General features: G+C 42.3%; 1 protein-coding gene across 1 annotated transcript in view; it reads right to left on the bottom strand.

The window, feature by feature from the left end:
- Window positions 1-14,819, bottom strand: part of LOC121569877 (very-long-chain (3R)-3-hydroxyacyl-CoA dehydratase 1) — a 34,930-nt gene extending 20,111 nt beyond the window's left edge. The window contains exons 1-5 of the mRNA XM_041881156.2: window positions 14,662-14,819; window positions 3,769-3,886; window positions 3,327-3,345; window positions 3,145-3,233; window positions 2,745-2,866 (exon numbers count right to left, since the gene is read on the bottom strand). Of these exons, the coding sequence (XP_041737090.1) occupies window positions 2,745-2,866; window positions 3,145-3,233; window positions 3,327-3,345; window positions 3,769-3,886; window positions 14,662-14,780 (467 nt within the window). The 5' untranslated portion in view covers window positions 14,781-14,819. The remainder of the gene's footprint in view (window positions 1-2,744; window positions 2,867-3,144; window positions 3,234-3,326; window positions 3,346-3,768; window positions 3,887-14,661) is intronic.
- Between the last annotated feature and the right edge of the window lie 524 nt (window positions 14,820-15,343).

Consider the following 15,343-nt stretch of genomic DNA (forward strand, 5'->3'; position numbering starts at 1 on the left):
GTCTTTTGTTAAGACATGTAGCTAGCTAGCAAGGTAAACAATGAACCATAATCCCAACTCATGACGTTACTACCATGCATGAATCTGCAGGTAGCTAACCAACCAGGTTCAATGTTAGCTAGCTAACATTAGGCTATAACTAGCAAAGCAAATGGCTCTGAGATACGAATAATAAGATCATACACATAACGTTAGCAAGCGAGCCAGCTAGCCAGCAGAATTGTATATATTTATTTACCAAGTCAGTTAATAACAAATTCTTATTTACAATGACGGCCTACACCGGCCAAACCCGAATGACACTGGGCCAATTGTGCACCGCCCTATGGGACTCCCAATCACGGCTCCCGAGTAGCGCAGCGGTCTAAGGCACTGCATCTCAGTGCTTGAGGCGTCACTACAGACCCCATGGTTCGATTCCAGACTGTATCACAACCGGCCGTGATTGGGAGTCCCATAGGGCGGCGCACAATTGGCCCAGCGTCATCCGGGTTTGGCCGGTGTAGGCCGTCATTGTAAATAAGAATTTGTTCTTAACTGACTTGCCTAGTTAAATAAAGGTAAAATTAAAAAATTTAAATAAAGTTGTGATACAGCCTGGAATCAAACCAGGGGGTCTGTAGTGATGCCTCAAGCACTGAGATGCAGTGCCTTAGACCACTGCGCCACTCGGGCTATAACTAGCAAAGCAAATGGCTCTGAGATACGAATAATAAGATCATACACGTAACGTTAGCTAGCGAGCCAGCCAGCTAACGTTAGCTAGCTAACAGTACACTTTAACTTGAAAGGAAACCACTTTCTGTCAAAATTAGAAACGTGTAATATCTGAAAATGTAGCTAGCTAGACTATCTTACCCATATACATCATGGATGGACGCGACTCCCTCATAGTTGCCCTTATTTTGAAGATGTAATCCATCTCCTTAGCTATCATACTCTAATTCCACTGATTTCAAAACTCGGTCCTCCAGAAAATGAAGAGAAACACTTATGCAGTTTACCTACGCAATACATTTTTTAAAAAGCCGCGTTAGACAGGATTACCTACACATACTGACCAGCTCAAATAGACAGAAGCATGCTATATGGCAGACCAATCCAAACTCATCTCTCGGCATATCCAGCCCACTCATTATCTCAGCTAATCATGGCTAGCGGGAAGGTTGCTGTCTTTTTTTGTGGCTAAACCAACTAGGCTCGTAATTTAACAATTTTATTCGTATTTACAGATGGCATACAAGTTTGTTATTAAGGCACATGAAAGTTCACAAATTCCAGCAGGCATTTCTACCAAAAATATTTTGATAAATAAAAAAAGTTTACATTCAAATGGCTCTCCTGTGAAGTAGTGACCCGCGACATAGGCCTAGTTTCCTGAAACGAGTCATAAATGTTCTATGCCATGTGAAATCGCACATCATTGCCCTTTGTTATGGATGTATCCAAAAATGTCACTAGAAAACAGCTTAAACAAACACAAATGCAGCTACTTTGCTGTTATTCTGGCTGCACTGTTTGACGTGACTATGTTAGCCGTAGTTGGCTAGCTAACAAGCAAGGGATATAAAAAATGTGTCAGCCAGCATAGCAACGGAACATTTAGAAAGAATGACTGGGTTGCATCCATAGAAACAGAAAAAAAGACTTGGGTCGCGTCTCTGGCAACCTAGCCGATAGAATGAACGACCGGCCAGCTTGGGTAGCAACCCTAGATTTGTGTCGAGGACTATATCTCGTGGCAGGATAAAATAGTATGAATACATTAATCCGAATAAAGTTTAATGAAAATATGGCAGTCATTATTAGAATATGTTGATAACCCGTTGATAACCCGTATAAAAGTGATAATGCCCTCAAAGCCGGTGTTTGGAGGATATATTGGCATAGTTTGCCGGCCCTCGACTTCATCTCGGGCCTAACAACACCCGTGCCAATATATCCTCCAAACACCAGCTTCTTGGGCATTATCACTTAAATACATTACACCCTGCCAATATATTATTTTATCCTTCATGATATTGAGGATAATGTCATTCTTCTCTTGACCAGGGCCCGTAAGTATCAAGCGTCTCAGAGTAGGAGTGCTGATCTAGGATCAGGTTCCCCCTGTCCATGTAATCTTATGCATTGTGAAAACTGATCCTTAATGAGCATAGAGATGCTTGATACATATGGCCCCAGAATAAATCCCAATCCCTGCACTGATGGTGTCACCACCTTTCCTCCAATCTCTGATCTGTATGCTTATCACTGCCTGATCACCTCCTGTGTAATCCATCAATTACCCACAACCGTCTCCTAGCGCATAAATCAGTGATGATGCCAAAGTACTAAGCGTTAGCGATTAGGTCAGCCAACGTCCATAGAGAATGGCTAACATGGTGCTAATCAATAAACAACACACTCATGCTGATCACATGCTGTATGGTTATGAGCCAGGAGATCCCTTACACAGGCTACTACTGTATTCCCTGTGACATCACAATACTGACGTGAAACCAGTCTGTCTGTAGTGGGAAGTATGCCACGGGAAACACCAATCAAGCCAGACCAACATTCCAAGAACCGCGACATCACCGCAAACCCTAGCGCTGGTCCAGGGCGTTTGCATGCGGCTTGCTGATGCTGAGAACGCTCAGAATCAGCAATGCGCACGTAAACGCCCTGGACCAGAGCTACCCAAAACCCACCCCCCACCCCATCCCCCCCATCCCCATCCCCAGCCCCAGCCCCATCTCCACCTGGCCCATTTGATGAAGTATGGCAGGTGGTTGAGCAGATTGAATGTATAGAAGGAATATCTGGTAATCTCTGTAAACGTCCAGACGAACAAGAAGAGGATTACACTTTCTTCGTTCTGGATCTTCCAACAAAGAACAGGACAAAACAAGGAGGGAGAAGATAGTTAACACTTAAGGGGGTCCATGTTGCACAGTAGGACACTACTACAGTTGGCCTCCGGGGGGGGGGATCAGCTTCCCGTCCCCCAATCCTAAACTTAACCATTATTGGGGAAAATGCTAAACTGATACAAGATCAGTGTCTCGGGGAAACTTCACCTCACACCAACTCCAAGGCCCCTTACTGTAGATGGTAACCAGGGTTACAAGACACCTCTTTGGTGATAAATGAGATAGTCACCTGTTTGATGCTGTTGGTGATGAACCACACCATGAAGATTCGTGAACATACTTGAACACCGGTCACAATTACAGAGGTCCTCACGATTCCTATAGGACGAGAACCAGGGAATTCAACATTGCCAGAACTAGGAGATCTGGTTATATTCACATTATATGGTTGTTATTCAAGACCATACATACCGATTGCACAATGCACCACCTGAAAGACAAGACAACAAATAAGAATCAGTGACTCGCGGCCTGGGGTGGTCTAGCGGTCTAAGCCGCTGCCTCTAGAGTACATGTATGATATACCGCTGCCAGCATGGGTTAGAATCCGGCCTACTGCACTTTTAGCACTCCTCTCTCTATCGCATAATTCATCTCTCTTTATCGCATAAACAAACAAAATACTTTAAAAAAAGAATCAGGTGAATCATCTCTTCTCACTTCTTAGTATTAACCAAGGATCTCAGCATCAAAGTTTAGCATCAAAGTCTTTAAAGCTCACATTAGAAGGATCTTACCAATCATTTCAAAATGTAACTGTTTTATAATCTGTTTTCATGGAATACTTTGAGACGAGTGTGTGTTTATGTGAATGTGGCTACTAGTGAACTATGATGATATTTCAGAAACTCACCTCAATTAATGCAATGGTCTGGAAAAACTTGAGTGTCCTTGCTATACTTTTGTACAGACCCTTGTGTGTGCCTTTCTGGAGGTAGAAGCGCATCATTGCCATAGCCAAAACCAGCCACCTGGAAAATATACAATATTTACAACATCTGAATAACTGTATTTAGCATGAAAGAAGTAAGTGTGCATGAGAAGGACAAAGATGACTTAATAGATACACTATATATACAAAGTTATGTGGACACATTCACATTCAAATTAGTGGATTCGGCTATTTCAGCCACACCCATTGCTGACATATAAAATCGAGCACACAGCCATGCAATCTCCATAGACAAACATTGGCAGTAGAATGGCATTACTGAAGAGCTCAGTGACTTTCAACGTGGCACCGTTATAGGATGCCACCTTTCCAACAAGTCAGTTCATCAAATTTCTGCCCTGCTAAAGCGGCCTTGTCAACTGTAAGTGCTGTTATTGTGAAGTGGAAACGTCTGGGAGTAACAACGGCTCAGCTGCGAAGTGGTAGGCCACACAAGGTCACAGAACGGGACCGGCGACTGCTGAAGTGCCTAAAAATCGTCTGTCCTCAGTTGCAACACTCACTACCGAGTTCCAAACTGCCTCTGGAAGCAACGTCAGCAAAATAACTGTTTGTCGGGAGCTTCATGAAATGGGTTTCTATGGCCGAGCAGCCGCACACAAGCCTAACATCACCATGCGCAATGCCAAGCGTCGGCTGGAGTGGTGTAAAGCTCGCTGCCATTGGACTCTGAAGCAGTGAAAATGCGTTCTCTGGAGTGATGAATCACGCTTCACCATCTGGCAGTCTGACAGATGAATCTGGGTTTGGCTGATGCCAGGAGAACGCTGCCTGCCCCAATGCATAGTGCCAACTGTAAAGTTTGGTGGAGGAGGAATAATGGTCTGGGGCTGTTTTTCATGGTTCAGGCTCCTTAGTCCCGGTGAAGGGAAATCTTATTGCTACAGCATACAATGACATTCTAGACGATTTCTGTGCTTCCAACATTGTGGCAACAGTTTGGGGAAGGCCCTTTCCTGTTTCAGCATGGCAATGCCCCCGTGCACAAAGCGAGGTCCATACAGGAATGGTTTGTTGAGATCGGTGTGGAAGAACTTGACTGGCCTGCACAGAGCCCTGACCTCAAGCCCATCGAACACCTTTGGGATGAATTGGATCGGCGACTGCGAGCCAGGCCTACTCACCCAACATCAGTGCTCGACCTCACTAATGCTCTTGTGGCTGAATGGAAGCAAGTCCCTGCAGCAATGTTCCAACATCTAGTGGAAAGCCTTCCCAGAAGAGTGAAGGCTGTTATAGCATATTAATGCCCATGATGCCCATGATTTTGGAATAAGATGTTCAACGATGTAGTTACCACTTTAGAGTGAGAGCGCAAAAGTTATTGGTTCAATCACTTTGTTTCCATAGTTAGGGTTAGGGTTTTTAGCTTTTTCGGTCTTAACTTTGATGACCTAGCCTACTTTTGTGTGATTGTTGAGCTACAGTGGGGAAAAAAAGTATTTAGTCAGCCACCAATTGTGCAAGATGAGAGAGGCCTGTAATTTTCATCATAGGTACACATCAACTATGACAGACAAAATGAGAAAAAAAATTCCAGAAAATCACATTGTAGGATTTGTAATGAATTTATTTGCAAATTATGGTGGAAAATAAGTATTTGGTCAATAACAAAAGTTTCTCAATACTTTGTTATATACCCTTTGTTGGCAATGACAAAGGTCAAACGTTTTCTGTAAGTCTTCACAAGGTTTTCACACACTGTTGCTGGTATTTTGGCCCATTCCTCCATGCAGATCTCCTCTAGAGCAGTGATGTTTTGGGGCTGTCGCTGGGCAACACGGACTTTCAACTCCCTCCAAAGATTTTCTATGGGGTTGAGATCTGGAGACTGGCTAGGCCACTCCAGGACCTTGAAATGCTTCTTACGAAGCCACTCCTTCGTTGCTCAGGCGGTGTGTTTGGGATCAATGTCATGCTGAAAGACCCAGCCACATTTCATCTTCAATGCCCTTGCTGATGGAAGGAGGTTTTCACTCAAAATCTCACGATACATGGCCCCATTCATTCTTTCCTTTACACGGATCAGTCGTCCTGGTCCCTTTGCAGAAAAACAGCCCCAAAGCATGATGTTTCCACCCCCATGCTTCACAGTAGGTATGGTGTTCTTTGGATGCAACTCAGCATTCTTTGTCCTCCAAACACGACGAGTTGAGTTTTTACCAAAGAGTTCTATTTTGGTTTCATCTAACCATATGACATTCTCCCAATCCTCTTCTGGTCATCCAAATGCACTCTAGCAAACTTCAGACGGGCCTGGACATGTACTGGCTTAAGCAGGGGGACACGTCTGGCACTGCAGGATTTGAGTCCCTGGCAGGGTAGTGTGTTACTAATGGTAGGCTTTGTTACTTTGGTCCCAGCTCTCTGCAGGTCATTCACTAGGTCCCCCACTAGGTGTGGTTCTGGGATTTTTGCTCACCGTTCTTGTGATCATTTTGACCCCACGGGGTGAGATCTTGCGTGGAGCCCCAGATCGAGGGAGATTATCAGTGGTCTTGTATGTCTTCCATTTCCTAATAATTGCTCCCACAGTTGATTTCTTCAAACCAAGCTGCTTACCTATTGCAGATTCAGTCTTCCCAGCCTGGTGCAGGTCTACAATTTTGTTTCTGGTGTCCTTTGACAGCTCTTTGGTCTTGGCCATAGTGGAGTTTGGAGTGTGACTGTTTGAGGTTGTGGACAGGTGTATTTTATACTGATAACAAGTTCAAACAGGTGCCATTAATACAGGTAACGAGTGGAGGACAGAGGAGCCCCTTAAATAAGAAGTTACAGGTCTGTGAGAGCCAGAAATCTTGCTTGTTTGTAGGTGACCAAATACTTATTTTCCACCATAATTTGCAAATAAATTCATTAAAAATCCTCCAATGTGATTTTCTGGAGAAAAAAAATCTCATTTTGTCTGTCATAGTTGACGTGTACCTATGATGAAAATTACAGGGCTCTCTCATCTTTTTAAGTGGGAGAACTTGCACAATTGGTGGCTGACTAAATACTTTTTTCCCCCACTGTATGTAGTTTTGCAGTACTATTGTCAGCAAGTAGCATTGACACCAACTAAACTTGTATGCCTCATCACACAGGATGCGTCCCAAATGGTACCCTATTCCCTACATTGTGCACTACTTTTGACCAGGGCTCTACCCAAAGTAATGCAATATGTAGTGAATAGGGTGCCATTTAGGAAGCACCCACAGCGTGAGTTGGGGAAACGGTGAGGGCCAACTCCATTCTACAGAAGATCTAAGGCCTTGTACACACTGCAGGCCTTAATGCTCAAATCTGTTTTGTTTTTCAAATCCGTTTTGGAATACTGACTGTCCAAACATCAAGTTACAAGTGATCAAATCAGAGTTGTGTGTGTTCAGACAGCAGACATTTACTGACATGGCTATGCTAGTTGTCATAGTAACGACGAGTGTATGTGCAGTGGTGTAGGCTGATTGGTGGTGGTGCTCGTGCTTTTTATCACTCAGAAGTTATGTAGTAAGCTAAGGTGACAACAATGCCTGCCATGGATGTTTCCCAGTTGCTTTGAATGTTCAAAATCATAGTGTAAGAACACTTGAAAGTTGGATCATATTCTTTGAGGTTTTAAAAAATTAGTCATTTTTGGCTAGCCACAGCAGTCACTTAGCTAGCTAAGTAGCTGTTTAGCGTTCTAGCACATTCGTTTGTAAACAATTAACAAACTAGTTAGCTACCACATGTTCTTGTCAAACTGTCAACAGAGTAGCTAGCAAGCAAGAATATATGCCAAATAAAATCTGAAAACCATTTGAGAGCAAATAAATCAGATTTGACCATTCAGACAAGTCGCATGGCCAAAAATCAGATTTGTTTCCGACTTCAAACCACCTACGAAGGTGGTTTGAAATGTGCCTTGAAATATCCGATTCCATGTGTATTTTGGCTGTTCAAAAAATAAATAACAGATTTGAATCAGATTTGAGTTTATTTGCCAATGTGATCAATACTTAATTGTCTCTAGCCTGGTACTGTACACTAATCAATCTATACTGTACATAAGTCATTACAGCACAGCTATATGCCAGACAGCATGTAAACACAGAATGCTTGGAAAAGCTGTTCAGCTTGTAATCTCTGAACTAGCAGCAACCCTGCTACTGCAAAAAATACATTCAGAAGGAATTGAAGATTAATATACAGTACCGGTCAAAAGTTTGGACACACCTACTCATTCAAGGGATTTTCTTAATTTTGTACTATTTTCTACATTGTAGAATAGTAGTGAAGACATCAAAACTATGAAATAACACATATGGAATCATGTAGAAACCAAAAAAGTGTTCAACAAATCAAAATATATTTTATATTTGAGTTTCTTCAAAGTAGCCACCCTTTGCCTTGATGACAGCTTTGGATACTCTTGGCATTCTCTCAACCAGCTTCATGAGGTAGTCACCTGGAATGCATTTCGATTAATAGGTGTGTCTTGTTAAAAGTTAATTTCTGGAATTTCTTTCCCTCTTAATGCGTTTGAGCCAATCAGTTGTGATGTGACAAGGTAGGGGTGGCATACAGAAGATAGCCCTATTTGGTCAAATACCAAGTCCATATTATGGCAAGAACAGCTCGAATAAGCAACGAGAAATGACAGTCCATCATTACTTTAAGACATGAAGGTCAGTCAATCCGGAACATTTCAAGAATTTGTGCAGTCGCAAAAACCATCAAGCGCTATGAAGAAACTGGCTCTCATGAGGACCGCCAGAGGAAAGGAAGACCCAGAGTTACCTCTGCTGCAGAGGATAAGTTCATTAGAGTTACCAGCCTCAGAAATTGCAGCCCAAATAAATGCTTCACAGAGTTCAAGTAATAGACACATCTCAACATCAACTGTTCAGAGGAGACTGCGTGGATAAGGCCTTCATGTTCGAATTGCTGCAAAGAAACCACTACTAAAGGACACCAATAATAAGAAGAGACTTGCTTGGGCCAAGAAACACGAGCAATGGACATTAAACTGGTAGAAATCTGTCCTTTGGTCTGGAGTCCAAATTGGAGATTTTTGGTTCCAACCGCCGTGTCTTTGTGAGACGCAGTGTAGGTGAACGGATGATCTCCGCATGTGTAGTTCCCACCTTGAAGCATGGAGGAGAAGGTGTGATGGTGTGGGGGTGCTTTGCTGGTGACACTGTCTGTGATTTATTTAGAATTCAAGGCACACTTAACCAGCATGGCTACCACAGCATTCTGTAGCGATACGCCATCCCATCTGGTTTGGGCTTAGTGGGACTATCATTTGTTTTTCAACAGGACAATGACCCAACACACCTCCAGGCTGTGTAAGGGCTATTTTACCAAGAAGGAGAGTGATGGAGTGCTGCATCAGATGACCTGGCCTCCACAATCACCCGACCTCTAACCAACTGAGATGGTTTGGGATGAGTTGGACCTCAGAGTGAAGGAAAAGCAGCCAACAAGTGCTCAGCATATGTGGGAACTCCTTCAAGACTGTAGGAAAAGCATTCCAGGTTAAACTGGTTGAGATAATGCCAAGAGTGTGCAAAGCTGTCATCAAGGCAAAGGGTGGCTACTTCAAAGAATCTAAAATATAAAATATATTTTGATTTGTTTAACACTTTTTTGTTTACTACATGATTCCATATGTTTTATTTCATAGTTTTGATGTCTTCACTGTTATTCCTCAAGGTAGAAAATAGTAAAAATAAAGAAAAACCCTTGAATGAATAGGTGTGCCCAAACTTTTGACTGGTACTTTATATGTGAATAATGAAGGAACATTTTTCAAGGAAATCACTGAACAATCTGGTGCAGACACCATTTGTATCTACAATGAAGTATTTTGTAATATAATATGTAGAGCAGTATACTTAATACAATGTGATCTTTATTGGTCCATTACAAACAGGATACAACACAAATGTGTACATTTTTGCTGTCACAGTAATAACACCAATAGGACCTTGTGACCTTTCTGAATAATTATGTTTGAATCAAAATACATGTTTTAGTATTTATACTGAACAAAAATATAAACGCAACATGTAAAGTGTTGGTCCCATGTTTCATGAGCTGAAATAAAAGATCCCAGAAATGTTCAATACGCACAAAAAGCGTATTTCTCTCAAATTTTGTGCACAAATTTGTTTACATCCCTGTTAGTGAAAATGTATATTTTGCCAAGATAATCCATCCACCTAACAGGTGTGGCATATCAAATTAGCTGATTAAACAGAATGATCATTACACAGGTGCACCTTGTGCTAGGGACAATAAAAGGCCACTAAAATGTGTTGTTGTGTCACACAACACAATGCCACAAATGTCTCAAGTTTTTAGGGAGCGTGCAATTGGCATGCTGACTGCAGGAATGTCCATCAGAGCTGTTGCCAGATAATTTAATGTTAATTTCTTTACCATAAGCAGTCTCCAACATCGTTTTAGATAATTTGGCAGTACATCCAACTGGCCTCACAACCGCAGACCACGTGTAAGGCGTCGTGTGAGAGAGCGGTTTGCTGATGTCAACATTGTGAACAGAGTGCCCCATTGTGGCAGTGGGGTTATGGTATGGGCAGGCATAAGCTACGGACAACGAACACAATTGCATTTTATCGATGGCAATTTGAATGCTGTGAGATACCGTGACGAGATCCTGAGGCCCATTGTAGTGCCATTCATCCGCCGCCATCACCTCATGTTTCAGCATGATAATGCACGGCCCCATGTCACAAGGATCTGTACACAATTCCTGGAACCTGAAAATGTCCCAGTTCTTCCATGGCCTGCATACTCACCAGACATGTCACCCATTGAGCATGTTTGGGATGCTCTGGATCGATATGTATGACAGCGTGTTCCAGTTTCCGCCAATATCCAGCAACTTCACACAGCCATTGAAGAGGAGTGGGACAACATTCCACAGGCCACAATCAACAGCCTGATCAACTCTATGCGAATGAGATGTGTTGTGTTGCATGAGGCAAATGGTGGTCACACCAGATAATGACTGGTTTTCTGATCCAAGCCCCTACCTTTTTTTTAAGGTATCTGTGCCCAACAGATGCATATCTGTATTCCCAGTCATGTGAAATCCATTGATTAGGACCTATTTTATTTATTTCAATTGACTGATTTGCTTATACAGTATGAACTGTAACTCAGTCAAATCTTTGAAATTGTTGCATGTTGCATTTATATTTTTGTTCAGTGTAATTGCAGGTCCGTTTTGAGGACCATTTAAAGCTAATTATCCGTGGCTTTAGTCATGGGTAACGATCAGGGTAAACAGAGGTGTGAGAGTTCTTGTACAGAATTTACACAGAAGACCATGGGTTGTATGTATCAAGCATCTCAGAGTAAGAGTGCTGATCTAGGATCAGGTCCTCCCTGTCCATGTAATCTTATATTATTGTGATCTAAAGGGCAAAACTGATCCTAAATCAGCACTCCTACTCTGAGACGCTTGATAAATACGGCCCCTGGTTGAGCACTACAGAGGAAACAGACTGTGCTCCCTTTACATTCACTAGGCTACTAGGTCAGCAGTGTGATGGATCTCTGTGAAGGTGTGTTGTCTCGATATACAGTTGTTCTTTTCCTCTAAAATATGTAACTTTACAAATATGCTTGTCATAGGATCACAAACACAGTATTAGCAATGAGGGAGGCCAAATTACATCATTTTCTCAACCGTATTCACTATTCCACTAAAGGCCTTTGCAGACTGTACGTCGGATTCAGTCTTTTACGATTATCACGTCACACTGTGTGAGGTTACCAAATTAAAAGCTTGATATCAATCTGGCCAGATTGTACGATTCATTTGAGTTCTGTAATCACATTCTGCGATTAGCTTGCGAGGCTACGTCAACCGCTACAGACACCCTGGTTCGATTCCAGGCTGTACCACAACCGGCCGTGATTGGGAGTCCCATAGGGCGGCGCACAATTGGCCCAGCGTCGTCCAGGTTTGGCCGGTGTAGGCCGTCATTGTAAATAAGAATTTGTTCTTAACTGACTTGCCTAGTTAAATAAAGGTTAAATAAATAAATAAATAAAAAACTGCAGCGGTGTATTTGATCTGCGCACGCGCCAGCACCAGCAGCACAAGCCTCACTCTATGCTTATGCACAAGTGAAGTGAGTTCAGAAAACCTTAAAATATGCATCTTATAAATAGTTTTCACATACAAACTTTATATATCCGAACTCAGAAGCAAATAGGCTTCCCCAAAATAACATGGCCGCTGTAGTAGAACGTTTATTTTGATTGCATTTATCAAAATCCCATCAGGTAGCCTGATTTCAGATGTCTCATGTAGGCTAAACAAGATTATTAGGGAAATCGTTCTTCTTGCACAGCATCTAAACGTTTAAATCAAACTATTATATTAATCTGACTATTCACAATAATCGTATTGTGTGCATACTCAATGCCGGCCTTGTTCCTATTGGTCAGTCACCGGGATTGGCTCGTAACACCAGTCACTGTCACGCCCTGACTCAGGGGACTCTTATATGTTGAGTCAGGGTGTGTAGATTCTATGTTGTGTAGTTCTATGTATAGGTTCTAGTATGTGTATTTCTATGTTGGCCGGTGTGGTTCCCAATCAGAGGCAGCTGTCGCTCGTTGTCTCTGATTGGGTACCATACTTAGGCAGCCTATTGGCACTGTTTGGTTGTGGGATCTTGTTCCGTGTGAGGTTTGTTGTGTGTTACCTTGGACGTCACGTTTCGTTGGTTTATTGTTTTGTCGTTGTTTATTCGTTAAAATAAACATGTATGCATATCACGCTGCGCCTTGGTCCGTCCCGTCTATGAACGAACGTGACAGTCACACTACATGATAAAGGCAAAAAAAATCTGACACTGCCAGAACTTTGTTGGAGCCTTTGTCAGTTCTTAATCGGCAGACCTAGACCGTCACACTGAACGAGCGAAGACGTCCGACAATCGTTTATGACATAAGAATTTGCCCACAGCCTGGACATTTTGTCTTGGACTGCAAAATCGTGGCATTAGACGGCTAAAATCGCAGTCTGCAAAGGCCTTAAATTTAGATCACTTTTTTAATGTCACATTTTGACATCCCTCATTTAGATCACTGAAAAATAGCTCAAAGAAACTGGTAACAGATGGGTGGGAGGTAACACAATGGGTGCGTCTGTAAGAACCCAAGGTGAGAGGAGGGTAGCTGCAGGAACCTGTAAATGTGTGTGACTGGTAATTGGTGGAGAGTGAGTGTGAATTTTCCACAATCACACTTGGTCCCTAGATTCGGTATTCATGAGTAAACGGGCTCATAGTAGGATTAGTCCCAGGACATTACACCGACATCATCTAAATCCGCCGAGGTGTCAAGTGCCCATGTAAATCTCCACCGTTTATGTGACGTTTCAGAGTGTACCTTGAAGTTAAATCAAACTTTGTCAGGGATTAGTGAGAGATACACTACTGCCGCCGCCTGTTATAAAGGAATGTACTTTTGTTAAACCAGATAGACCTGATACTGTTGTAGCTACTGTTGTAGCCTAGTGGCTATTGTTCACTGTTTGACCTCAGGTGCTAGGTCGATCGGTCAGGTGCTCAAGCTGTGCAACAAGTGTTTGCTGTGCAACAAGTGTATTATCTGTTTGAAGCCACAATCTGTTTGAAAAATATACATAATTTAGGGGCTACTGAATTGCAAATATATGATCTCTGTCTCAGCACAATAATTCATTAGGGTTTATTTGATGCTAATTACATTAACAGGGTTTAGGACTTGCAAAACTGTTATGTTACTAACAGTTACTATCATATAAAGATTATTGGATAATATAGGTGTAGGTTAGTGCTAACATATGGAGAGAAGGGACAAATGTACACACATGATTTCAAATGTCAATGAATAGTTTGATTGCAATAGTCACTATTTTGACTGTTTGAATCAACATAGGTATCTGTTTACTCTGATCATGTACAGGGGCTTATAACCACCTCAATGCGCATGTCTCTTGGACTCGACAACTGAACCTAGTTTTCACACCTTCATGTAATACTAAAATATCCATTATGTGAGTAGCAGACGATGAATGAATGGGAGCTACAATGAGTGTAAGTGGAGATAACATGGATCCAACACCTCCATAAATGCGCATTTTAAGCATATCTCCAAAAAGTGCCATTCTCCATTAAAGTGACCAATGAAAATGAACGTAAGACACTATCAACAACTTAATAAATCATTGAAAACTTGACAACTATTAAAGTAAGTTCATTTTGTGTGTTCATTACAAGGACTATACGAACACTAACTGAAATAATTGTGTCATCGCGCCCGCGCGCTTTGTAGCGCATAAACTTCCAGTTATTCAAATCTGCTTATTGGGCATTTCACTCGCCCAGACCGAAGCTCCAGTGTCAGCGCGCCGTCTATACTTATCACTGCAACTGTCGAGGTAGTGCTGGTCATGACGCTAACACAGTGTAATCGACCGTATTTGGAAAGGCTGAACCCGCGCCGGGGGCCGCACTTCCACCACCGTTATTTTCACAAAAAATATAGACAATTCTCAAATAATCAATATGAGTACTTGGACACACTTTCTATCAAGTCCCTTACTTTTATTTTGCTCACTGTTCAAACTTTATGGCCGCTGTCTGTCACTAAATTCGGAAACAGAATGGGCACTTGCGATGTCAGAGACACCACGGACCTATAAACAGCCACACGCGCTTGCTCACAGCGCTCTGGTGCATAACGAAGTTTTAATGGGGTGGCTACTTCAAAATCAGCGATAGGGCAGAATAATCCACATACCCGGCCGTCATGGCGATGTTGTAAAATGTAAGCCATGCGACAGCGATGGCACTTTTCGTCCTCTTCTTGTTGTTGTTTTCCTTCTCTTCAACCGAGCCGTCCTCCTCCGTTGACACCATGGTACCAGGGACAGAGTGGGAATGTCAGAAACGGTGCGCAAGCGCAGCTGGGACTGGGAGCAGCAGGGACATGCATCCATGTATCCACGACACCCATCTCGCGGGACTACTGCTGCAGCAAGTGCGTGTGGTGTCAAGTCCCTAAGAAAAGTCCCACTGTCGATGAGTCAGTCAATCAAACATTTGACCCAGTAGTGACACTACCAGTAGGCCTTCATTAAGACAATTTAATGTAACTGTAACTGTTCATTAATTCTTGACTACATTCGTTTGAAAAGATAATTACATAATTATTACTGAACATAAAAGTAGTTTTGTAGCTTGATGAACAGTTTAGGCCTACATTGATAACAAGAAGTTTGATGTCATCCTAATCCTCTGTGCCATTAATATTAGCCTTCTCTAATCTATAAATACCAATCCATTTAAATAGCTTCAGCTTGTTTTAAGTGTGGATAAATAGATAGACAATTCGGCGTTCAACTTCAACATTTTTAATGCTTCAACATCATGAACCCAAATGGTCTCCACTCTATGTTGAATTTTCATTCAGATCTCTTCCC

Source organism: Coregonus clupeaformis, chromosome 7 (assembly GCF_020615455.1).
Source record: "Coregonus clupeaformis isolate EN_2021a chromosome 7, ASM2061545v1, whole genome shotgun sequence".
Classification (NCBI taxonomy): domain Eukaryota; kingdom Metazoa; phylum Chordata; class Actinopteri; order Salmoniformes; family Salmonidae; genus Coregonus; species Coregonus clupeaformis.